Source organism: Pelodiscus sinensis, chromosome 5 (assembly GCF_052426305.1).
Source record: "Pelodiscus sinensis isolate ZL-2025 chromosome 5, ASM5242630v1, whole genome shotgun sequence".
Taxonomy (NCBI): domain Eukaryota; kingdom Metazoa; phylum Chordata; order Testudines; family Trionychidae; genus Pelodiscus; species Pelodiscus sinensis.
The window spans coordinates 103,309,043-103,335,638 of NC_143056.1; the positions used below are offsets into that span (position 1 = coordinate 103,309,043).

Sequence of the window (26,596 nt, forward strand, 5' to 3'; positions counted from 1 at the left end):
AATAAAACATCTAACTGAACAATCAGTGTAAAAACACAATATTTCTAAGTACTTCTATTTTACTCAAATATGGCTTTTTAGACATCTCAGTGCAATATATTGTAAGCTAAGGGCTCAGTCCAAAGTCATTTTCAGCATCTACAACACCTGCTGACTTCAGCTAAAGCAGTAGGTATTCAACTCTCTTTGGATCAGACCCCAAATGAGAAAATCTCTTCATTTTGGGAATAATTAAAAGCTAACTATACTATGTTTCTTATAGCTGACTATTTCAATTAATTGTCCACTCATCTAAGATTTGCTCTTTAAATTTATTTCAGTTTTAGATAAACTAGTATTACAGAAAATACCTAGTATTAACAAAGGATATCTCAAGTAATAAATTAAAAAAGGCATGGCTAGAAATAGGTGCATTAAGTACACATTTTTTTTTTCAAAACAACTCCATGCAACTAGTAAACCTTGTACCCAGAGCAAGAGATGAAAGCAAGAGAAAAAGGATGTGCCATATTCAGGTTTCAAAACCCAGTCACTTGTCAAATCACTTTGAAATGTCTGAAAGAATATATTCTTCCTTCGTCTTTAAAACAAGAATTATAAAATGTAAACCTGGGAACATGGTTGTTTCACAGTGAGAAATACACCCCTGCACAAATGTTAATAAAATATCCTTCATTTAGTCCCCATGTTCTGGAAATGCATCTGGACACTGAACTTCATGATATTGTACTGTACAAGTAAATGTTTTAAATTCATAGTATGTTTTGATTGCACCTAGTCTATCAAAGTGAGTTCTTTCTTCACTTAAAGCATATATTAAATTGAAATGTTTATTAACATATTGCTAGGCTGTTAATTTTGGAAATCTGAAAGGCACAAATTAGCAACACACTTGAGAGGAATTTAAGCCCTAAAGAACTTTTTCACCCATTCAAGCATGTTTTCAAGTGATAGCTCTGCTTCCCGATACATGTGAGTAAGTACCTCTAGCTGCGCACAGAGGAATGGCACACCAAGGCTCAAGAGTTCGTACAGGTAGGTATAGTTATATGCATTGTCCCGCAAATGAAGATTGATAGCGTGCAGAAAACCATGCATCCAGTTAGACAGGCATCTTGGAATGTCAAGCAGATCCCTCGTCACCTTAAGGGGCCAGCTTAGAATTCTCCTAAAGAAGGAAGTCATGATACCTGGGGGCCTGTCCTCTGGACCGCTAACAGTAGAAGAAGTACTTTCTGTGGTGGTGTCTGGATGCTTGGGTTCCTCTTGAGTCCACATTTCTGTTTCCACCTTAAAAAAGGAAAATAAAAACAAATTAAAAACAACTTCACAAGGATTTAAATATAAATACCTTTACAAAGATTAACAGGTTCCATGCCCAGAAGGGACTCTCGCCCATTGCTATACACATAGTCCTGGGGTACCAGTTGCCTTCCCAGAATTACATCAACTAACTTAGCTATTTGCCTAGTTTTACAAACAGGCTACATAAAAAACACTAGCAAAGTCAGTACAAACCACAATTGTATATAATGACTTTATACTATACCATACATTGACATGTATATTTATATTCCAGTGGATTTATTATCTGATATGAGAACATAAGCAGTTTTTCAAAGACAGTGTGCTCTGACCCTTTTGTTTTTTTATCTGATTTTATAAGCAAGTAGTTTTTAAGCAAGGTGTAAGCAGACTCCTGAAAAGGATACAATCGTCTAGAAAGGATGAGCGCCACTGACGTAGTCTATGATGAGCTATTCTGACATCCTGTGTAACACAGGCCACAGAACTTCCCCAATATAACTGCTAGAACAGACCTTTGGAAAAAAATCACACTCAACAAGTTGTTCCACTGGCTAATACTATATTCTCGTGTCTGACACCTACAGGTGGATTATATCATGTAGCGCCACAAATTCCTTTTAGTCTATGATAGTGACACATATGCACAATTGGGAGGGTAGAACAGACAAAGATTTGCAAGAGTAAATTGAACTTTCTATGATTACCAAGAAACAAAGATTAACTGAAGTTCCATGGCTGACTCAGGTCAACTTCAGCTTTACTTTATCAATTTTTTTTTTAAATAAACAAAGGTCTGGTAACACTTTATAGACCAACAAAACATGTAGATGGCACAGCCCACAAAAGCTAATGATACCATCTACATGTTTTGTTAGTCTATAAAGTGCTACCAGACTGTTTGTTGTTTTTTTCCTGTAACAGACTAACTCGGCTATCCCCTGAAGTTTCTTTATTATAGTGTTAGCTTTAACTACTGAATCTCAAACCATAAATGCGGCAAATGCTAAACAATAACAGGTTTGTATTACTTTTGGATAACATCTGAAGGAGGAGGATAAGGGGAAGGGGGCAAGCCAAACCCCACTAAACTGCCTCAACATTTATTGCATTAGAAGTATAACCAATACATACTTTCTCTTGCATCTTTAACATAGATGGTCTTTTTCTGTACTTATTGCTTGTTTTACAGTGTGTAAAATGAGGTTTGCAGTAAAATTTACCTGGGGAAAAAAAGTGACATTATATTTAGTCCATAGGTTCAAGGACTGCAAACAAGCCAATGAACCAGCAAAATAAATGAAACAGCAAGTCTAATGGTTAGAGGGCAGCAAGAGGAATTGGGACTTCTGTTCTATTCCCAGCTTTTCCACGGACATGATGAATGACCCTAAACGTGTCACTTTCCACGCAGTGGTTTCTGGGCTCATAGGGAGCATGACCCCATGTCACGTATCACACAGGGGGTTGAGGTTTAATTAACATGAATAAAATGCTTTGAGACCCTAGAAGTGCAACCCAATTTAAGATGCTAACCAGTTAACCTGTTGTACCTGTTCCACCATATATAAAGAAACAGTCATTGAAGCAGCGAAACTGGAATCTGGATCTACACTCTTCCTTGGTGAGTACGCTAGCCATGGGTGGTGGGTTTAAGAGGCAGGGGAAGGCACTGTCTTCCCAAATGGCCAGGCATGACCCCCATCCACAATCCACCCCCAGAACACCTGTTGCTTCAGCACAGCTACCATGCTGAGGCTGCGCATCATCCATCTTCCCCGTGATGCTCTAGGAGGCTGAAGGTTTCCCCCTGTGTTGGGGGTGTAGGCTTGGCTCCCGTGTGCCCCTCCCCCCTGCCAGCCCTACATTCATCCACTGCCCCTAGCCATTGGAGTCTTCTCATTCTGGCCCAATGAATATTTAGAGTGACAGCTTTAAATAGGACAGGTTGAAAAAAAATTCATCCCCACAACTCCCCCAAGGCCTGAAGTTGGGTTTCTTGTCTCTCAGGAAAGTGTCCTACATTCAAAACCCTTCTCTGTATCAGGCAGAGGGAGGTATTGAACCTGGGTCTCCCACATCCTGTGTGACCTAAAAACATTTAAAAGTTGTAAATGGGGGGGGGGGGATTACCCTCTCCCCTTCTGGGTGGGTTTATGTGGGGCTCAATCCAATAGGCTGCTTTTGAGAATGCTTAGTGGATCAGGCCCTGCAGGTGAGCTTGGTGCGGTTCTACACTACGGGTGTGTCTAGACTACAGAGTTTTGTCGACAAAAGTTCACTTTTGTCGACAAAACTATACCTGCGTCTACACTACCGCTGAGTTCTGTCGACATAACGTCGACAGAACTCAGCAGTTTTGTCGACACTGGTAAACCTCATTTTACAAGGCATAACGCCTTCTGTCGACAGAGTTCTGTCGACAGAAGGTGTTATTGCATCTAGGGTTGTGTCTAGACTACAGGGTTTTGTCGACAAAGCAGCTTGCTTTGTCAACAGAACTGAATGTAGTCTAGACGCTCTTTGTCGACAGAAGATTTGTCGACAAAAGCCTGTAGTCTAGACGTACCCTAAGTCTCTGTAAACTGTGATGCAACAATATAGCCACCAAAGTTCAGATCCTATTCTGAGCATTTGGGGAAGGAAAGGGGACATTCTTGTACTTTAACAAATCCTTTTCTAAACATAGGGGGCAGCCATGCAAGGCAGAGGTGGATCCCAATAGCTTTAAAGTTTGGAGAATAGAAGAATGCATTGTATCAGGAGTTTGCTGAAGATGCTGCTTTCAACTTTGAGCTACCATCTCTTTTTTGGGGGGTGGACAATCCACACTTTTCCGGTTTGTTTCAAATCTGCCTGTATTCTGCCTCCCTCCCACAGTGTATGTTGAATAAAGAAAATTATTTTTTATAAATGTGGGATGATTTTTTATAAATGTGGGAGAGAGTGTGATGTTCAAAGTGATGTTCAAAGCAGGAAGACACTCCTCCTTGTTCTTCGGCCCACAATCACAGAAGTGACATGTTTGATCTCCCAACTTAGTGTCTAGCAAATATTTCTTGATTTAAATAGGAATACCATACAGTCAGTCATAATTAGGCTTCAGTGAAAGGGTTGAGACTACAATTGCAGTCGGACTACAGATTGTGAAAGATCGGCCTAGAAAATGAACCATGCACCTCTCCTGACTGAACCACCTTGCCTCTACATTTTCTTGTTCTGCACAAACTCAATATGCATCTATTTTTAAATAAAAAATAAAAATAAAAAAAATAATCTTATATAAATAGCTACAATCTTACCTTCTTCTACATCAAAAGCATAGATTGTCAGGCGGAGTGTACTAGAACACACGGTGCACTTAAAACATTCCCTATGAAAGAAGTGGCCCTCTGCACTCAACCGTTCCATCACATACACCCGTTTCTTGCAGAAGTAACAGATGTCACTGCCACCTATAGTCCGAGGAAATTCTTTTCGCAGAGATCCCTGTTAAAGATAAGAAACAGATTAAAACATAGATAGGATACTGTGCTGCCAAATAACTGCAGTACTGTACATGCATATATTTCACCTACAACATTGCTGCTTTATGAAATATATCATCACATTTTTGCACACACACCAGAGGAGTAGTTGCTGTCAACTCTTCTCTATATTCATTTATTGTGTTATTCTATGTTTATAAAAAATGAAAGAAGACTCACTTTGCTAAGATTTGCAAGGGACAAATTTGAGCTGGGCTGCACCCAGCCTTTACACAAGGCTGTGTGCGCGAATGCATTTGTGCACACACCTTTATATACTTTCACTGACAAGGCAATACTCATCCCCCAATGTCTCCCCAAGGCAATATTCACCCCCAACTACAGCTTAGACAGAGGCTTGTTGGGGGTTCTGGGTGCAATGGTAATGGGACCCTGCAAGGGGAGTCCAGGTAAAGATGCAGCTCAGCAGAGGGGATCAGGGAAGGAAGGAACTTAGCAGAAGATCCAGATATTAGGAGAGTGGGGCGCTAATCCAGGTGCAGCTGATGCGGGCTCATTGGAGTGCTCCATGTCAGGGATCTAAAAATGTTTTAAAAAGTAACAACGTAACCATTCAAAATCTGAGTAGTTATACAGTTAACCATTTTTAGCAGGGTGCAACTAGGGAGGGAAAGATGGTGGAGTGGGTATCCCTGCGGCTCCTGGGGAGCCAGCTTATGCACAGGGAAGAAGAGGGCTGAAGCTTACTGATCAACTGGTTAAACCCTCCCATGCCTAGTCCAGGTTCAGGGAGACTGCAGCACGTGGAGAGGCAGGTGTTCTGGGTGTAGGGTTCAGGAAGAGGATCTGGATGCATAAGGGTTGGGCAGATGGGGAGCAGCTCTCTGGAAAGGAATCCCTCCCGCTGCAGCTGAGGTACAATGCGGCTCAGAAAGAAGAAGAGGGAAGCATGGGTTTTTTTTAGAGCTTCCTGCAGCAGGAAGAGGTTCTGACTCCTCTCCAGAGGCCATGCAGGGAACAAGGATGTCCTGTCTTCCTCAACTGGAGTAGGAGTAGCGACTGAGCCTGGTTCCGGGTAGGAGCCACTAACTGGGTCTTCTGCAGTCCCAGCCCATGCTCCACAGCGATTTACCTCTCCCCTGGCTGCCCTGGGCACCCAAAACATACTGCTGGGAACGGTTGCATAACCACTCTTGAGGCTTCCCTTTGCTTCCTCATCAGAAAGTCATTTTTCTGCAGAAAAGCAAAGAATTCTGTGGGTGAAATAAATTCTGTACATGCATAGAATTCCCCCAGGAGGGCATTTGTATGAGTGTAAGCATTAGACTTTTAAATGGCTTAGGCAGATATTTGCACCTGCAAAACACAGACACATGAATTTGGAGCCCAAGTCCTGAAAGTGTACATGCTAAAAATGCAAATCAACTCAATGCATGAGACACTCTTCTGAGGCAGATCTAGCCTCATGCTGTAAGTTCCAGTGATAGAAATGCCACTGTTACTAGCAGAGGGCTTCATACTTTGGCATTAGTATTTGAAACTTTATTTATACTTAATTATTTTGAGATTGGATTTTTTTTCTGTCCTTAGATTGTTGTACAAGCTTTTACATACCCTGTGAGGGAACAATATCTAGACTACTTCAAGAATTGTCTTTTTAAAATAATATATTATTAACTACAGATTAACAGATATGCCAGAGTATCCGGAGGTACTCTGGAAGGGGGGGCTGTGAAGGGTTTGGAGGGGGGGCGAGTCGGTGGGGAATGGCGTGGCGTGGGGCGAACTCTCCGCTGTTTTGCCAGGAGGCGGGGGAAGCTTCACGCAGCTGCCGGCGACAGGCCAGTTGGGGCTGCAAGTGGCAGCAGCGGCTTGGGAAAGTGGTGGGGCAGAGCAGCTGGGGGTTGGTCCCGCAGCACTGCCCCTCACCTGAGCGGCGCTGCGGGACCAACCTGGCAGCACCCCAGCTGCTCTGCCCACGGCTTCCCCAAGTCCGCCGCTGCTGAAACTGACCAGCAGCGGACTTGGGGAAATGGCGGGCAGAGCAGCTGGGGTTCTGCCCTGTTGGTCCTGCAGCACCGCCCCTCGCCCCCCAGGTGCTCTGCTCCGCAGCTTCTCCAAGTCCGCCGCTCATCAGTTTCGGCAGCGGCACAGAGCAGAGCAGCTGGGGTGCTGCTGGGCACGGAGCAGGGGGTTAGGGGTGGCGCTGCGAGACCAACCCTGCAGCACCCCAGCTGCTCTGCGCCTCTTCCCCAAGTTTGCCACTGGTCAGTTTCAGCAGCGGCAGCAGCATACTTGGGGAAGCGGCTCCAATTGTCCAGCTGGCCGGAGCACTTCCGGGTTCCTGTTGATGCTGGACTATCGGAGTGCCGGAGCTCTGGATGCCGGACAATTGGAGTTTTACTGTACTGATTTTTTAAAAAAGATGCTATTAGCATTGTTTATTTGCACAAGGTCTATTGCAAATCAATCTGTGCCTGCAAGGCCCATCAGGAATCAAATGGACCAAATTTGGTCATACTTCAGTTTTCCCACAAAAGGGCATGTATGACAAGGATGTAAAACTTCTACTGTATGCTCCCACTTTGCCTAGCTATGAGCCCATGCACAACTGTTCCCTACACATTATATGAGAAGAAGTCATCTGCATGTAGGGGAGAGGGTTGGTGCTTTGTCAAGGTACACATGGGCAACAGCATGGAGATTATACCACCTACCCTTCAGCTCCCCATCAGAGACCATCATTCCATGGTACTTTACTTTTTAATATTAGCCACAATTAGGGAACCATGCACTTCATCCTGTGCTTCCCCTCTAGCTGCATTTGTGTTGTGCTTATAAATGCAAGTGCCAGTCAACGTTTGCCTCTCTAGCCTTCCCATTTTGCCAATATTTCTATACCCCAAATTTCAAAAATATACAAGTATACAAGTGAAAAAAGCAAGTTGCAAATAAGATATTAATAGAGTATTGCCAGCAATGAACTATGAACTACCTGCAAGATAGTGCTTGCTAGTAACTGAGCAAGACCTCACTTGGCCTTTCGATACCTGACAACTGTGACCAGTAGAAGCACAAGTTGGAGAAATAGAATAGGAAGTGGGGAAAGATGGTGTATAGCCCAAGGCCTGGTTCTGAATTCAATACAATGTTATCATAGTTTAGTACCACCTTCTTCAAAAGGAAACATGAGTTATTTATACATACCCTGCAGCGTGTAACTGGACAAACCTGCACTTTAAAACTTTCTTCAGAAAACACCCCTGATTAAAGTTGTCTCTACTTACTAGTTGCACTAGCAATTACTTTTAGTAGAACCACCCAAGACTTTAAGCTACAGAGGCAAGTAATAAAATATAATAGGATCTTTGGTCTGTGACATTTACAAGATATACCCACGTAGGCATCTTTTGCTAATAAGCACTTCGTTCTTGGGGAAGAGAGTTAAAAAAAAATTGCAGAAAGCTTAAGGACCAGAACTGTCCCAATTCTAGAATCTTAAACTGGGACAAAACTCCTGGAAATGTTACTCTTAAAACAGAGTTATTTCATTTTTTGTGGCTGTAGCCTTACCAGTTCTGAGGAGGAAACCTGTGGTTTGGGCCTGTGGTCATTCACATAGAGATTGACAAGGACTTCAGCCACAACCCCTATCGCACATGACACCTTTCCTACAGTCATCTAGCCAGCAAGGAGAGAAGATGGAGAACAGAAGAAAGAGCTTTCGTTATTTGAGAAAAGGACACCACTTATTTGAAAGCACACAAATGAAAGCAGTGGTAACAGGCTAGAAATGAGGAAGAAGACAGTCTAGCACAGTACAGGCAGTCCCCGGGTTACGTACAAGATAGGGACTGTAGGTTTGTTCTTAAGTTGAATCTGTATGTAAGTCGGAACTGGCGTCCAGATTCAGCCGCTGCTGAAACTGACCGCCAGTTCTGACTTACATACAGATTCAACTTAAGAACCCCAAGCTTCCCCAAGTCAGCTGCTGCTGAAACTGATGAGCGCTGATTCCAGGAAGCCTGGGGCAGAGCAACTCTGCCTCGGGCTTCCTGTAGTCAGCGCTGGTCAGTTTCAGCAGCGGCTGACTTGGGGACGCCTGGGGCAGAGCAGCTGGGGCGTTGCTGGGTTGCTCCAGTAGCACCGCTCCTCGGCGCTACTGGACCAACCCAGCAGCACCCCAGCTGCTCTGCCCCAGGCGTCCTGATTCAGCCACTGCTGAAACTGACCAGCAGCGGCTGAATCAGGACCTGGGGCAGAGCAGCTGGGGTGCTGCCGGGTTGGTCCAGTAGTGCCCAGAGCGGGCGCTGCAGGACCAATCCGCAGCGCCCCAGCTGCTCTGCTGGGGGGGGGGGGCACACTAGCCGCGCCCCCCCCCCCAGCAGACCAGGGACACGGGGAGCAGAGCCGCAGCGGCAGCGGGGTGCCGCGTCTCTGAGGCTTTGCTCTGGCAAAGTCTCAGAGGTGCGGGACCCCCCCCGCGGCTGCGGCTTGAGTCCCGGTGCCTGCGGTCTGCTGGGGACGGTCCCCAGCAGACCACAGGCACCGGGACTCAAGCCGCAGCAGCGGCGGTTCCCCGCGCTTCTGAGGCTTTGCTCTGGTAAAGCCTCAGAAGCGCGGGAACCCGCCCGGTGCCTCTGGTCTGCTGGAGACGGTCTCCAGCAGACCAGGGGCACTGGAGCAGCTTACGAACGGGGCTTTCTCGCCCCGGAGCTCACAGGTAGCAATCCGCTACCTCGACCTCCGGGGCGAGAAAGCCCTGTTCGTAAGTGCGGATCCGACATAAGTCGGATCCGCGTAAGTCGGGGACTGCCTGTATAGGTATTGCCATGCATTGTCTAAAACCAAAAAGATTTTTTTCTTATTTCAAACATTTTTCTCCTTAACACAATGCTTATTTTCTAAATGCAAACACGTCAAAGAGGGTGGGAAGAATGAAACTGCAGCTTTACTGAAGACCCAATCTCAGAGCTTCATAAAACAGTTCACAAAAGTTCAAAGAAAGCTCTGTAAGAAAATACTCAAAGTGGAGAAACTTATTCATTGTTCTCTTACCTAACCTCTCTTATTTTATGATTTTGATAGTAGAAACAATTTCAGAGGTTTGGAACCAACTACTTAATATACATTTAAAAGAAAAAACAAAACACCAACTCTGAGGACAATGCCAAGACAGATATGAATTTATGGATTAACCCAAAATAATAAAAAAAAACAAATGAGGAAATATAGGGTAGAAACTAGTAGTGGCAGAATATATCTTCACCTGCTCCAAACAGATTTTAATTATTATAAAATATTTCTAAGCACATTGCAACAGTTATGAATGGCCTACTTAATTAAAATAAAACACACAGAACAGACACTTTCTTTTATTAGGGAAAGAAGGTGAGGCAATCTTTCTTATTGAACCAGCTACAGAAGATGATCCAATTTTTAAAAAAAAGATATTACCTCATCTACCTTCTCTCTCTCATATTGTGGGATCCATATGGTTACAACAACTTAGCAAAGAACTAGCACGTATTGGTATCTTAGGATGACATATTATACCAGTGGTGGCCAACCTGTGGCTCATGAGCCGCATGTGGCTTGTGAAGAAAAAAGTTGTGGTTCCTGACAGAACCAGGATGGAACCCAGAACCGCTAAGGTCAGCCACTCTCACAGCCAGGCCGCTGTGAAGCATGTGTGCTCACAGCCTGCGCCGTTCCGCTCACAGCCCCCAGTGCACTGCGTCATATCCTGCACGTGCAGGCCAGGTTGCACACAGCGTCCCAGCCTGCACATGCTAGCAGCCAGCTGCTTAGCACAGGCAGTGGCGAGGGCTCCGGGTGCGGGGGCTCCAGTGGTGGCTCCAGCTCCCGGGCATAAGATTAGAGGGGAAGGGCAATTGGGTTAGAGTGGAGGGAAGAGGGGGTGAGGAATGCTTGGCTCTAGGGAAGGGGATCAGGTTGGGGGTGTGTGCATGGCGTCACGCAGATGCGCATGGTGGTAGCAGCGGTGTCTCTGGCTCCAGAACCTGAGCATAAGGTTGAGGAGAAGAGGGAGATTAGGTTACAGCGGGGAGGGGAGGGGTCTGGCTCTGGGGAAGGGAAGGAGATTCGGTTGTGGGAGGTGCGCATGGTGTCCCAAACAGCTCCTGTTTAAAGCCGGCCACTCAGCGCATGCATCCCAGCGTCTGGAGGGAGATGCGCGGCTGTAGCTGGGATCCAATTCTCTGTGATCCAAGAATTAGGTTAGAGCGGGGAGGAAGGTGATTCGGTTAGAGTGGGGGATGGGGTGCCTGGCTCTACTCTGGGGAAAGGGAGAGAAAGGGAGGAGGATTGGCTTTGGGGGGGAGGGGTGCGCACGGCATGCCAGCAAGCACATCTCAAGGCCAGCCGCTCAGTGCACACGCCCCAGCGCCTGGAAGATGTGCATGGTTGTAGCGGTGGCAGCGGCGACGGCTCCACCACCGGGACCCGAGAATTAGGTTAGAGCCGGGGGCGGGAGGGGAGGGTGCCTGGCTCTGGGGAAGGGGAGGAGGATTGGGTTAGAGGGGTGGGTTGCCTTTGGGAGGGAAAGGGAGAGGAAGAGCAGCCCACACGCTTCCTGAGACCTGGGATCCCCAGGTACTGGCCCCAGCTGTCTCTGTCCCATGGCAACCCCTCCTCCCAAGAGTATCCTGTCTCAGCACCCTGTCCCCTGCCTCCACCAGCAGAGTTGGGGCCATATTAGCGAGGCTTGGGGGGTTCTGGAGCAGTTTTTTTTTGCATCTCACTTGTGTGGCCCTGACTGACTTTTCTGTGGGTCAGTGACCCCTGACTCAAAACAGATTCCCCGCCCTTCTCATAAATAAAGACAACGCTGAAACATTTTGTGTTTGACATATTTTATTTAAAAATTAAGCCTGGCAACAAGCCCTCAATTGGGGCCAAGCTTGCATCTGGCCTCAGCATCATAACACTCCTGCACCCCCCCTCCCCGACACCAAACCTGAGCCTATCATACACTGGAATCCCCTGTCCTGATCCTCTCACATCCCCAAACTCCTGCACCTCCACGTCCCCAGTCTTATGCCACAACACTCCTGCACCATCCACACCCTGCAAATCTGTGTCCTGAGCTCATCATATTCCCAGCCTCCCTGCCCTGAGCCCCTCATGCACCCCAGCCCAAACTCCTGCACCCTCATAGCCACAAGCCTGGGGCTTGCTCAGCACCCCAACCCTCCATCTGACCCTAACATTACAGCCTGGAGCCCCCTCCCTGAGCCAGCATCCTCTTCTCTACTTCCTCCTGCACCAAAATTCCCTCCCAGAGCTTGCTCCTCTCACGCCTTTCCAGTGTTTTGTGATGGCATGCCTCGGGATGGCGTACCGGCACCCGGTGAGGCATTTTTTTTGTTTTGCTCTCCCCCACCCCCTTCCCAGGGTATGTGGCTCTTTGCAGTCTATCCACCACTATTTTGGCTCTTTGTCTCTAATGGTTAGCCACCCCTGCATTATAGAGTTAGAAAGGAAACAGGCTGGCATCAATCCGCTTAATTCTACCACTAGCACTATGTGTTTAGGTTATTCTTAATTACATTTGTAAAATAAGCAGCACTGCAAGAACCATACAGTTACATGTTTACATCAAACAACCTTTGTTAGCCACAGTGGAGTTCTTCAGAAAAATATATTGAAGGCAAAAACAAACAAAAAAGCATCTGCCCTAAAATCATTATTATTGTACATATTGCCAGTCTCTACTTAAACCAACAACAGTCACTGCAGCCGGAGCAGGGGCACATATTACCAAAGACACTGTGGCTGAGGAGAGAAACTGTTCCTTTCTGATACTACTTATCAGTTGCTTGACATTGTTTCCTCTTGATTTGTTATCCTGAGAATTTTTTACCTAGTGAATTATAGTTCCTCTGGAGATTAGCCTATATGTAATTTTCTGTGCCCTCAATTTTAATTTAGGCTGATTTTCCATTAATGCACAATTTACAATGGAAATCTTAGAGAAAAATTCAGTATCCCAAAAGATAACAGAGGCACTGAGGAAATTAATCATCAAGAGGAAGACATGCAACTAAGAGCATGACATTTTATTCACCAAATGCTTGATCTGCAAAGTGCAGAGCATTTTGGCTCTGTTCTAGAAAGCAACAAAATGTGCCCAACTTAAAGCCTAAGGCTAATGATTTGTCATAGTAAAGAGTATGTTAAATCATGTTAAATCATGAAAAAGGCAATGGTCACAAATTTAAAATTAAAAGCACTGAAAGTCATGCACTGCATTATCTTAAACCCAGAGAGTGTGGGTTTCCCAATGAGAGCTATTTAAAAGCATTTGCAAGACTATTTAAATATTAACTCAGAAGCATTTATTCCATTGAGTGACAGTTCAGCATCTTCACAGGAGCAGGACAGAAAGGTGGGTGGAAGTGAATTACTGCTACAGAATAGCATGAGGCAACACGTACACACACGTACAGTATGGCAGCTCTCCCATCCGCAGCCCTACTGATGCGGGGAGAGGAAGGGGAAGGGGGAGAAGGGTCAATTGCCTAGGTGCCCAGAAATTTAAAACAGTCTGGGAGCCCCAGTTGCTGCTGCAGTAACTTTGCCTGGGTGAGGTACTTACCCTGGAATCTTCATGGGGCAAATCGAAAGCGACTTTCAATCAAGACACTCTGCTGTAGCTTTCCCTAGAGCAGGCAGGTAGTGTCCAGAGAAGGGAGAGAAGAGGGAGATGGGCTGGGCTGGCCATGGGTTCCTCTGGCATGTATGTGTGTGATGAGCACTTGGGGCTTCTCTGAGTGGAGGGGGGCTTGTGGCCCTCACTGAAGGAGGGAGTAAGGGATCTACTGATTTCTGCCTTGGGGTCCCGAATTGATGTCAATGGACCTGCCCATTGGCATAAAAGAAAACTACCTCTGAAAGCTATGTCGGTAACAGAAGCACATGAGCACCTATGTCAGTGTAACTTGTATTGCTCAAAAGGGTGGCAACAAATGATGCCGGCATAAGCTATGCCAACAAACTGTAGTGTAGACATAGCCTTAGCTTTTACAAAGGCAGCAGCGAGTCTGCTGCCTGCAGCCCAAGTTTCAACAGAACCACTCTCAAGGATCTTGGTGAAAAGCCATCGGCCATTCCCATCACATCCACTTCCTCAATTGGAAGAGCCCCCAAATATCAAAATAGATTAAAAAAAAAAACCCAAAAAGTGAACATCCCTGGAATCCATGACAATTGTTACAGACATTCAGCCTTAGTAATGACAAGTCATTTTGGCTATTTTGGAGGAGGGAGAAAGTGGAAGGAGTATAATGGAGATTATGTAATTTTAAAAAATAAAACTGCACATCAAAACCTCTAAAATGTCCAGCAAGTTATAGCCACAAAGGTCTCTTGAACATTAATCCATAATCAAATGATACATACTTTTGGCTGCTAGAGAAAAGGTGAATATGATATTCAGACAAAGCCAAATAAGGTGTCTTTTTTTTTTAATGGGAGTAAATTCTGTAAACTATGTATATTCATCCCCTTATTGGGCCCAAGTAGTGCAGATGCTATACTGTTCAATAACGCTGTATGCTACAATTCTCATGTAGAAGATAGCATATTAAACTAGATCTTAACATTAATAGCCATCTTACAAACCTCCCTTGTTCCCTTTAATTAAATTTTTAAAACCCAATTTTCTTCCTCAAACTCTACATTTGTGAAAGTACTGAGCACATTTTAAGCAGCGCTCTACTTGCACTGTGACTTCCTGAACAAAGAGGTAAAGAGTTCACTGAGACATCAGCTGAAGCAGGAAATTTAGGCTTCATCTTATTAAACAGGCATGTAATAATTTCAACAACAAAGATACACATAACTAGGTGATTATTTGAAGGAGGGGCAAAGTACTATTGAAACTAACCTACATTTCTTGTTTGGTTTCTCTTCTCCACTCCCTTAAAATAATCAGTGCAGACATTAAAACAATGAAAACAAGAGCTAGCAAAATTGCATAACTACACCTATTATTAAATGCAATATTATTAAAAGCAGATGTATTTGTTACCAAAACCAAAAAAACAAAACACTAATTCAAATTCAGTGGAAAACAAAAAGTGACTTTAAGCCAGGCTGTTCATCACCACAATTGCCCTGTCCATGAGCATCCTCAAATCAAAGGGAACATTACCATCTGATGGCTGCTCAGTAGTCTATAAGATTATCTTAACTATTTAATACCCCCTAATAACTATCTAATATCACAGAAACCATACATACATTTGATGCTAAACAGTAATTTTGTCAGAAGTCTCAGCAAGTAGGTCTGAATGGACTTGAAAACTGAACTAAATCTTTTTTCAGAAAGATAGTTCAATGACAATACATTGGCAGGGCCATGTGGGGAAAATATGTACTGGTACTATCCATGCTGTACATATCTGGCAGTTCAAAAATACTTCAATAATGCACCTTCCCATAAACAATGATATCAGACAGTTTTTAAAAATAGCAAAAGCAGGAGAAAATAGTCACGCTGTTGATCCCACACATAATCTACTATAAATTTGAAAAAATTTCTCTGTGCATCTGTGTGTGTGCGCATCTGTTTGTTCAAGAACTCCTCCTGAAAGAGAAAAGAGCTAGGACCACCAAATTCAACATGAGGCTTCCTCTTATCATAACTTAAAACACAGTAAAGGTTTGGCTGTGCCAGGAACATGGGATGTGCTCAGAAACATACAGCTTAAACTAGTTACATCGCTGCACTGCACCTCACTTGCCTGCAACTGATTGTTTATCCTGAACTTACAAACACTTAAGGATAACTTTGCTCATGCACATAATTCTCTTTTTACTATTAACAACATCCCAAACAGGCTTAAGTCTTTGCATGATGGACATAGTTATTGTTCTGCATGATGTACTGCTACACATAACTTAAATAGCTCTAAATAGGGTCAGTACCAGGGATGTTAAAATTAGATTAATCAACTCATTAGTCGATGGAATTTCTATTTGATTAGTCGATAAGGGCACTTCCATTTTGAAATGTAGCAAGAGCCCGCCCCAGCTGTTACATTTTAAAGGCGGAAGTGCTGTGTGGTTTTCCGCCTTTGAAATGTACAAGAGTCCCAGTGGGGACTCTTGTGAATTTCAAAGGTGGAACACCGCCCTTGCCCCTTCCCACAGAGCTGGAGCTGGGGGTAAATGGATTTTAAGCCAGCTCCCCCAGCACCCCTTCCTCTTTCTCCCCACTTGCTACCTCTTCTGAAAGAGGCAGCCGGGGGGACCAGGGGGAAGAGGGAGAGAGTGACTAATTGACTAATATGTTGACTATCCAAGAAGCTCTTGCTTATCCAATAGTCGACTGGTCGATTAGTCGCTTACGTCCCTAGTCAGCAATAGACCAAATGGTGCCCCAATGGAGGAGTGTCTTCCCCAGCTCCCCATTTTAAATATATTGTTTTTTATTGCATTTGTAGCCCATTTAATGCCTTTGATTCACAATTTGTATGTATGATCTGTATATATGATTCATCCCTGTCAAACATCTTATTTTACCTTTTGTTGCCAGCAACAAATAGCACCTTGAGCCTGGCACATCACACCTGGATTGCCTGCTCTAAATTTAGCCCTGCCTCTTCTGCAATGGTGTTGGGTACCCAGGTTTCCCAAAAAGGTTCCCTTACATTGTTTATAGGGCAATAGATAAGGTGATACTAAGCAAATACCTTAAAGTGAATACAAAAATCAGTTTCTGTAAAAAAAAACTATGAGGATTGTTGAACAGAATTGCTAATGACATGTTGCCACAGCCTGAAAGCAGGTTTATCTGGTTGGTAAACTGCTACAATATTTATTCATTAGCTAAGGGAGAGAAGACTGGGTTTCATAATTTTATAAATATTATTTATATTGCTACAACAATCAGAAAGAAGATATGCGAGAACAGTTTCTCAACCAGTGGTACGAGTACTCTTAGGGGTACTTGAGAGAAGTCTGGGAGGTATATCAACACAACTAAAACTTGGAGAAAACTGAATTTTTGTTTTAAGTTTTACAGCACTTTATTATTTTTGTACTTTTTACACCCAAAAATTTCATTGCCTGCCCGGCTATGATTAAGTTGTTTAAACAAATGTGTTGAAATAGTTGACAAAATTTGTGTGTGCCTGAAAACTGTAGGTACTGGGGGTACTTACAATTTTTTTTTAAAGGGAGTACTTTATAAAAAAAGGTTGTGCTAGAAGAATGTTAAAATCGCCCCAAAGTACACACAGTCTTTATTCTTCCTTCTTAGAATTCCTTTGTCTCCTCTCCTTACCAAATGTCCTGCTTTTAAGTACTTGTTTCGTCTTTAAATTTATTTTGCCTGATGCCCCTGGAATAAACAATACCTAAGTAATGAATTTATCTGAGTAGGAAACAACCAACCCTAATTTTCAGCTGGTAATTCCTAGTCATATGACTCAAGTATCAGTAGTTAATCTGAGATATTGTAGCTAACAACTGATTTCAAATTGTTTCTAGTAAGTAGGACTTTTAGGGTGTGTCTACGCAGCAAAGTAATTTCAGAATACTGGTCGTTATTCCGAAATAACTATGCGAGCATTTACACAGAAATTATGTTATTTTGAAATAATTTCAAAATAATGGATGGCTTATTCTGACTTCTGCAAACCTCATTCTATGAGGAATAATGCCTATTCCGAAATAGCCTTTTCAAAATAAGGTGTCTGTAGATACTCCACTTCTGCTATTTCAAAATAGCCCCTCATAAGGGCCATTCTAAGTTATTCCTCTTGAGGCTCTAAATCAAGATCTATACTATGGAAAGTCTGCCTCGGACTAATTTTGAGGCTTCCCTGCAGTGTAAATGTGCTATTTCAAAATAAGCTATTTTGGAATAACTCTTCCAGAATAGCTTATTGCAAAATAACTGTGCAGTGCAGACGTAGCCTTAGCGTTTAGGTAGCATAAACATGGTTATCTAGCTAAACATGGTTTTCTAAAGGTCATTCTAGACTTTGGATCATCTTGATCTACATCAGAAATGAACTAGGTCTAGTAAGGACCTCCTAAATCATACATTGAGGCTACGTCTACACTGGCACCCTTTTCCGGAAATGCTTAAAACGGAACAGTTTTTCCGTTATAAGTATTTCCGGAAAAGCGCGTCTACATTGGCAGGATGCTTTTCCAGAAAAGCACTTTTTCTGGAAAAGCGTCCATGCCAATGTAGACGTGCTTTTCTGCAAAAAAGCCCCGATCATCATTTTTGCGATCGGGGCTTTTTTGCGGAAAAGATTACTTGTGCTATCTACACTGGCCCTTTTCCGGAACAGTTTTTCCAGAAAAGGACTTTTGCCCGAACAGGAGCAGCATAGTTTTTCCAGAAAAACAATGACGATTTTACATTACATCATCATTGCTTTTCCGAAAAAGCAAGCGGCCAGTGTAGACAGCTCGCAGCTTATCCCGGAAAAGTGGCTGCTTTTCCAGAATAAGTGGCCCAGTGTAGACACAGCCTGAGGGTGCCCGCATTGGTATCAGTACTGCTACTCAGCAGTGCAAATCTTGAGCCCTTTAAATCCAGTCTTAACATAACACTGATACAAGAAACTTGTGGAGTATAGTTCACAGAATCCTAGGGCTGGAAGAGACTTCAGGAGGTCATCGAGTCCAACCCCCTGCTCTAAGCAGGACCAACCCCAACTAAATCATCCCAGTCCGGGCTTTATCAAGTCAGGACTTAAAAATCTTTAGGGATGGAGATTCCACCACCTCCCTTGGAACCCATTCCAGGGCTTCACCACCCTCCTAGGGAAATAGTTTTCTTAATATCCAACTTAGCCCTCCTCCACTGTAACTTGAGACCTTTGTTCCTTGATCTGCTATCTGTCACTACTGTGAACAGACTCTCTCCATCCTCCCTTCAGGAAGTCGAAGGCTGCTATCAAATCCCCCCTCACTTTTCTTCCGTGAACTAATGAAGCCCAAACCCCTCAGCCTCTCCTCATAAGGCATGTGCTCCAGCCCCCTAATCATTTTGGTTGCCCTCCACTGGACCCTCTCCAATGCATCTACATCCTTTCTGTAGTGGGGGTCCCAGAACTGGGCGCAATACTCCAGATGTGGCCTCACAAGTTCTGAATAAAGGAAAATAATCACTTCTCTAGATCTGCTTGCAATGCTGCTACTAATGCACCCTAATATGCCATTAGCCTTCTTGACTACAAGGGCACACTGACTCATATCCAGCTTCTCATCCATTGTAAATCCCAAGGTCCTTTTCTGCTGAACTGCTACTTAGCCAGTGGGTCCCCAGCCTGTAACAATGCTTAGACTCTGTCCTTGTCCTTGTTGAACCTCATCTGATTTCTTTTGACGCAGTCCTCCAATTTGTCTGAGGCACTTTGGACCCTATCCCTGCCCTCCAACATATTTCCTCTCCCCTAACTTAGTGTCAACTGCAAACTTGCTGAGGGTGCAATCCATCCCCTCATCCAGGTCATTAATAAAGATGTTGAATAAAACCGGCCCTAAAACCAATCCTTGGGGCACTCCACTTAATACCAAAAGTTGTATCAGGCAAGTTCAAATACTTTGTTATCTAGCATCCAAAGTACTTTAAAATGGGAATTTTGTACCTGAAATTAACATTTGTTTACATAAGGTCAGACATTTAGACAGTGCTTTGTCAGAGTAAGTTACTTCCCTGCCCTGAAAAGTTTGCCATCTAAAAAAGACCAAACATGGCACATGTTAATTGAATGCTAGAGATTTAAAAACCTGTTTAACTGGTGAAATGGTTAAACATGAAGTTTACTTCACATTTAACTGGTTAACCAATTAAGGGGGCCACTCCAGCCCAGGTGACAGGGCAAGGATTTGCAACTGAGGAAGGGAGACATGTTGAGTCACTGGCTGTGGGCTGAAGAACAAAACTGCCCCACCCTCACCCAGTAGCAGTGGCTCTTTTCTGCAGGGTTGGGCTCTGCTCCCTGGTCCAGGACTTACTACCTGGCACATGGGGTCATAGTCCCATTCAGGTTTACCTGGTTTTCCCTCCATCATGAAGGGGCGAGACCAGGCCAAATTTGAATGAATACCACTGTGAAAACACGTTGTACATGTAACCCCATTTGCAATCTCACAACACTAGAACAGGAAGCTGGGCCTAGCCTCACAGGACAGGAACAGCTGCTGCTGGAAGAGTGCAGGGCAGGTTTGCTCTCCAGTCTTGTAGGAAAGGCACCAAACACATACCTAAAAAGGCTGCCGAGGAAGACAAAGAGAAAGTGGAAGTGGTTCCCCCCCCCCATGCTGGTCTCCATTAGCTCCTATGGAACGGAGCACTGAGCAGCACAATGTGCTTACATATTTAAGTTAGTCTATTTATCTTTTACTCCTATCAAATTTCATGTCAAATATTTATCAAGCACTAACAAAAGTCAGACTGCAAGCACAGGTTAGTTTGTTCAGTCACTTACCTTCTGTTATGGCTGCCAACCAAACTTCTAACTGGTGAAAGTCCACCAGGAATTTGATTGAAATATTAAGCCATTAATTATCTGGTCTTGATTTATACCACGTTCAAGAGAGTGTGACTTTTTTTTTCAAACGAATAATTGGTTTCATTGTGCGTTGATATTTAAGTTGAGAAAAGAGGGGTTGAAAGGTTTGAGCAGATTATCTCATATCCTTCAAACACATGGCAAATCATTTCAGGTTTGGATAAACAATCCTTCCCTAACTCCCTCTTCTTAAATTTTGTGGCAGAACCTACTGGGTTCAGCCCCCTCAATATTAATTCTCACAGCTACTCTAACATTTTTAAGAGTTTTGTGGCTTCTCCACCTATTCGTACTCTAAAACTGTTTAATATGCTTACTTATTCTAAGGCTTGAAAGACACCCTATGCTGCTGATATAACCACTAGAGGAAAGAAAGGACATGCAGGCCCTTCCCAAAGATCTGGTCTAAAAAGGAGAAGTCTAAAAATACCCCCAATTAAAATCTGCACTGAGGGGAGAAGGAAGCTGAAACTTTTTAAGCTTATACAAATCAAAGCTTGTTACTTACCATTAGTTTATTAATAGTAACTCACCTTCTGCTATGGCTGCCAAACTTCTAACCAGTGTCAATAATAAGATGGGTGCTGGATTCTAATATTTAGCCAATCAACTTCAGTCACTTTATGCCTATCTCTTATGCATCGCAGCTGCTTTTATGAAGAAATGCGTGCTCAAGCATTTAATTCTCAAAAGGGAGTTTGCAGAATGATTAAAAAGAATCAAAACATTTAAAAGTAGCAAGAATGTAAGATTAAGATTCTCAAAAACATATGGTCTACTTCACTTTTAATCTGAATTACATTTGGTTATGATATTTTCCTTTTACAAGCATGCAGAAATGCACAAAAAATGTGAGCAGTCTAAACCTCTGAGTCTAATACGAAACACTGATTCTCCATGCAAAAGCCCAGAGTTTCAATCTAAGCCAATCCTTCTGAAGTTTTTAGAGCAAGTATGGATTTTACATGAAAATCTGTTAATAGAATACCTTGCTAGACTGAACAGCAGGATAAGCCAAGGGAATAGATGATGAAGATGAAGTAGCAGTTGAATCATGAGCTGGTAGGCAAGAGAGAGTTGGGGCCTGATAACAGGCTAGGCCTTTATTAGGTAGTTTATTCTGTATGGAGCAGAAATAGAGGAAATGTTATCAGAGAGGATAGTCACATTAATAAAAGTTATGTTGAAGGAATTGCACAACCATGTGTAACTCCAAGGCACTGAGAACACAGAGGGAGAGTGAAGTCTACTTCACAGCCTTACCTAATAGGCGGTTTGCTTTTAGTTCATAGGGTAGCAGCTCATAGCTTTAGCCCCTAAAGTCCAATCCCGCACGCTGGTGTTACACATGAGCAAAAAGAGGTTAAAAAAGGAGTAACAGTACAGTTACTTCAAAACAAACTATACTACTCTGGGCAAATAAATAGCTTGGCTTTTTCTTAAGATACACATTATTAAAGAGTACAGTGAAGAGTGACAGTACACAACAAAAAGAGAATGGTATCTGTTTCAAGTCTCAGGGTATGTCTACACTCAGCACTAATTCGAACTAACTTAATTCAAATTAGTTAATTCAAACTAAGCTAATTCGAACTAGTTCGAATTAGCGTTTTGCTAATTCAAATTAGCATGTCCACATTGAGTGGACCCTGAACCGAGGTTAAGGATGGCCAGAAGCAGTGCCGGCAGGGCATCAGATTAGGACTTAGAGCGTGAAGCTGCTGCCGAGGGCTAGCCGAGGGCTGTGGTTAAAGGGACCCGACCCCCACCCCGGACAGACAGTTCTCAGGGTTCCCCGTTCGCTTGTCTAACTCGATGAGGGACAGCAAAGCAGTCCTGGCTTGGAGTGCCCTGAGTGCCCACACTCAGCACATCATAGCACTCGGCCATCAGCCCAGCTGCACTTGCCGCAGGCTGCCATCGGGGGGGGGGGGGGGTCAATTAAGGGGTTTCAGGAGAGCTTCCACCCCGAGAAGCCCACAGAGCCACCCCAGTCCTCCCCATCGGGGGCTCGTACCCCATTCCTCCCTCACCTCCTTCCACTTAGCCCTCCCTAACCCCTCTTCCTGATGTACAAAATAAAGGACACGTGTGGTCAAAAATAGAAACGCTCTTTATTGGACAAAACTCGGGGAAACTGGGAAAAGGAGGTGGGAGAGGGGAGGGCAACTACAATGATCAGGGGTTTGGAACAGGACCCATATGAAGAGAGGCTAAAGAGACTGGGACTTCTCAGCTTAGAAAAGAGGAGATGGAGGGGGGATATGATAGAGGTCTATAAAAGCACGAGTGGTGTGGAGAGGGTGCATAAAAAAAAGTTCTTCATTAGTTCCCATAATAGAAGGACTAGAGGACATCAAATGAAATTAATGGGTAGCAGGCTTCAAACAAATAACAGAAAGTTCTTCACAAAGCAAAGAGTCAACCTGTGGAACTCCTTGCTGCAGGAGGCTGTGAAGGCTAGAACTAGAACAGAGTTTAAAGAGAAGTGAGATAAAGTCATGGAGGTTGGGTCCATGGAGTGGTATTAGCCAGGGGTAGAAATGGTGTCCCTGGCCTCTGTTTGTGGAAGGCTGGAGATGGATGGCACGAGACAAATGGCTTGGTCATTGTTTTGGTCCATCCCCTCCAGGGTCCTTAGTGTTGGCCACTGTCGGCAGACAGGCTACTGGGCTAGATGGACCTTTGGTCTGACCCAGTACAGACATTCTAAGCTCAGGGCTCAGGGTCGGGGGTCTCAGTGGACCACCTTGATTTTCATGCAAACCTGCTCCCGGGTGGCCAGGCTGGCAGCTCTCCTGCCCTAAACGGCCACTTTCCTGTGACTAGTGCGGAGGTCGTGGACAAGGTCCACGATGTCCGCACTAGACCTGGCGGACGCCCGCCTCTTGCGGACCGGGGCAGGCTCCCGGGAGCCGCCAGCCTGGTCCCAGGAAGAGGCGGAGGGCTGGGTGGCAGCGGGTGGCTGGCTCAAGCCATGCCAGGTGCAGGGTCTGCTGGCTGGGTGCTGGCAGGCTTGCACCTGGCACGGGCACCGTAGCCAGCCCGTGCCCCTTTAAGGGGTCCGGGACCGGGAGGGGGGCAGAAGAGTTTCTCTGGTGGTGCCCAGAGTGGCCACCAGGGAAAGCTGGGGAGGGATAGCCTCCCACTAGTTCAAATTAAGTGGTTACACAGCCCTTAATTCGAACTACTTAATTCAAACTAGGCATTACTCCTCGTGGAATGAGGTTTACCTAGTTCGAATTAAGCGCTCCGCTAGTTTGAATTAAGTTCGAACTAGCGGTTTGTATGTGTAGTGCCTATCAAAGTTAATTCGAACTAACGGCTGTTAGTTCGAATTAACTTTGTAGTGTAGACATACCCTCACACGGGAATGTTCTAGTCTAGGATATTAACTGCGTCAGAATTGTGTTTTGCAATTACTTACATTTCTCATTATTATGGGTAGGTTTCCAGATGGTTTCAACAAAAATCCCAGACACACTTGACATTACATCACAATCTACATTACATCTTACTTAGAAAATACCGGACATTTATTTTTTTAAATTTGTTTCCTAAACAGAAAACTCAAATACTGGACTGTCTGGTTCAAAACCGGATACCTGGCAACCCTAATTATTGGAGTATTTCATAGGATTCAGTCCACTCTATTAGAAAACAGTGTCACTTCAGACAATAGATATATAATCTTATGCATATGCAAAATTTTTAATGGTCATTTTCACTTAAACAATGAGACCTATTATTATAATTAATAGAATCTGCACTCATAATTTGGTTGGTGCCACACTGAAAATATATTTATAAGTGAGCAAGATGATTGGACGGGATAATAAAAGATAAATTCATAAGGTGAAAGTTAATTAAAGGGGCCAAACAATTGAAGTCAGTACAAGTGATTAGTTAAAATCTGAAAGCAAAACAAATTGGCTGAAAAGTCACAAGTTGAAGTAGTAAATTTGACATCAGAAATAAACGTACAAGTTCATGAAAAGCCCAACAGAGTATATTCTCAGATAAGAGCGTTCCAACTTGCTACAGTTAAGTGAGAAACGTGTATCTACTTAGCCAATTAGATTGTATCTCTGCTTCCTGGTGGATTAGTGGCACAGTCAATTTTTTCCTCAACCCCTAGTTTCCATATCCTTTGTACCACCTTAATGTTAAAAGAAAAAGTGTTGCACTGGAATTCATTAACATATTGGAGAGCGCTTCCAATATTACTGATAGAGACCTTTTACAGAATTACACATATAGGGACTTTTTACTTTGGATAAACTACAGGTTGAACTTCTTTTACCAGGACTCTTTGGTCCGGCAACATCCCTGGTCCAGAAGGAACACCGAAGTTCAGGACTAGAGAATCCCTTGGAAGGCTGGTGGCTGGGAGTCCTGCAGCAGGGCTGAAGCCCAGTTGAGAGGCTGCCCTGTGGCATCAAAACCAGGAGCACGGCAGCAGGGGGCAACACTGTGGGGGGGGAGGGGCAGAAGGCAGCGGGGCTGGAGGCCAGCAGCAGGGCTGCCACCGAGCAGCAAAACTACTAACCTGCAGTGAAAGCACCTAGGAAGACCTGGAGGCAGCAGGGCTGTCTGGTGGTGGGACTGGGAGCCAGCAGCAGGGCTGTCCCGCAGCACAACCAGAAGCCCAGCAGCCCCACTACCATCCAGTGGAAGCAGAACTGGTAGGCTGTGGGGCCGAAAGCCTGACTGCGGGGCCAGGAACCCAGAAACAGGGCTGCCTGGTGGTGCAGCAAAAAGCCCAGTAACCCCACTATCACCCGACGGAGCTGCCTAGTGAGGCCAGGAGGCAGTGGGGCTGCCGACCCGCAATGTAACTAGACCCCAGCATGGGGTCTGCCCCGTAGGGCCGGGAGCCCAGCAGTGTTGCTGTGCGTGTGGTGGGGAGGCTGCCACGGTGGACCAGAAGCCCTGTCTCCGGAGGCGCTAGTGGCCTAGTGAGGAGGCTGGTAGCCAGGCCACAGTGGGGGAGGGGCAGAAATGACCTTCTCTCATCCAGCAAATCCTTCATCTGGGACTGGTCAGGTCATAAAGGTGGACCAGGGATGGCCAAACTGTATATTGCCCCTCAGAAGAAGATACTGACCTGTTTCCTCTCTGTCAACAAAAGCCTTAACAAGAATTTCTCCCCCTCCCAATTCCCCCAGTCATCCTCTAGTTAGGATTGCCAGATGGTTTCAACAAAAATACTGGACACACTTGACATTATATCACAATATACATTACATCTTATTTAGAAAATAAGCACATTTCTATTTGCTCATTTATATTTTCTCAATTTGTTTCCTGAACAGAAAGCTCAAATACTGGACAATCCAGTTCAAAATTGGACACCTGGCAACCCTACCTCTAGTATGCCATTAAGTCATCTCCTTTTCTGTTCACTGCAGTGAAACATTATTAGTAATTCAAATAAAATTCATTCACTGCAGTGACAAAGAGAGAAGGAAAGCGAGACTGAGCAGAATCTGGGATACTGGTCCACCGCAGGATAACATACCCCTGGCCTAGGTGTACATTCGACAATGAGTTGTCCAGAAATCATCCATTTGTGTAGAAAACCTCCATTTCAACCACATCCTGACTACACCTGGCCATTTGATCAGAAGCTAGCAAAATTTGCAAAATAGTTTTAAGCTAAAACCAAACCTATACAGTAAGCTCATTCATACAGTCAATATTCACCTTATGAAGTCATTTCTATTTTATAAAGCTACCAGCAATGGAATTCTCAAGCCACTTCTATAAACAAGCTGTTTAGTGTGTTTCAGGTATATCTAAATATTCTCACATATTAAATATCTGCAAAATCAACAAGGATTCATGGTCACCTTAGAGACTAACAGATTTATTAGGGCATAAGCTTTCATGGGCATGCTTACGCTCTAATACATCTGTTAGTCTCTTAGGGTATGTCTAGACTACATGCCTCTGTCGCCAGAGGCATGTAGATTAGGCTACCAGACATAGGAAAATGAAGCGGCGATTTAAAATAATCGCCGCTTCATTTAAATTTACATGGCTGCCGCGCTGAGCCGACAAACAGCTGATTAGCTGTTTGTCGGCTCAGCGCGGCAGCCATGTAAATTTAAATGAAGCGGCGATTATTTTAAATCGCCGCTTCATTTTCCTATGTCTGGTAGCCTAATCTACATGCCTCTGGCGACAGAGGCATGTAGTCTAGACGTACCCTAAGGCAGTGGTTTTCAAACTATG

General features: G+C 44.3%; 1 protein-coding gene across 12 annotated transcripts in view; it reads right to left on the reverse strand.

Moving 5' to 3' along the window:
- MICAL2 (microtubule associated monooxygenase, calponin and LIM domain containing 2) overlaps positions 1-26,596 on the reverse strand; it is a 241,759-nt gene that overhangs the window by 85,300 nt on the left and 129,863 nt on the right. For 7 of the 12 annotated variants that reach the window (XR_012903606.2, XM_075927876.2, XM_075927875.2 and 4 more), the window contains 5 exons: positions 21,348-21,479; positions 8,367-8,474; positions 4,608-4,794; positions 2,440-2,528; positions 1,191-1,290 (listed from right to left, as the gene is read on the reverse strand). Coding sequence is in view for 11 of the 12 variants with exons in the window: in XM_075927876.2 (XP_075783991.2) it covers positions 1,191-1,290; positions 2,440-2,528; positions 4,608-4,794; positions 8,367-8,474; positions 21,348-21,479 (616 nt within the window). In the remaining variant the exon portion in view is untranslated. The remainder of the gene's footprint in view (positions 1-1,190; positions 1,291-2,439; positions 2,529-4,607; positions 4,795-8,366; positions 8,475-21,347; positions 21,480-26,596) is intronic. The other 5 variants (XM_075927882.2, XM_075927879.2, XM_075927878.2 and 2 more) reach the window with 3 other exon arrangements.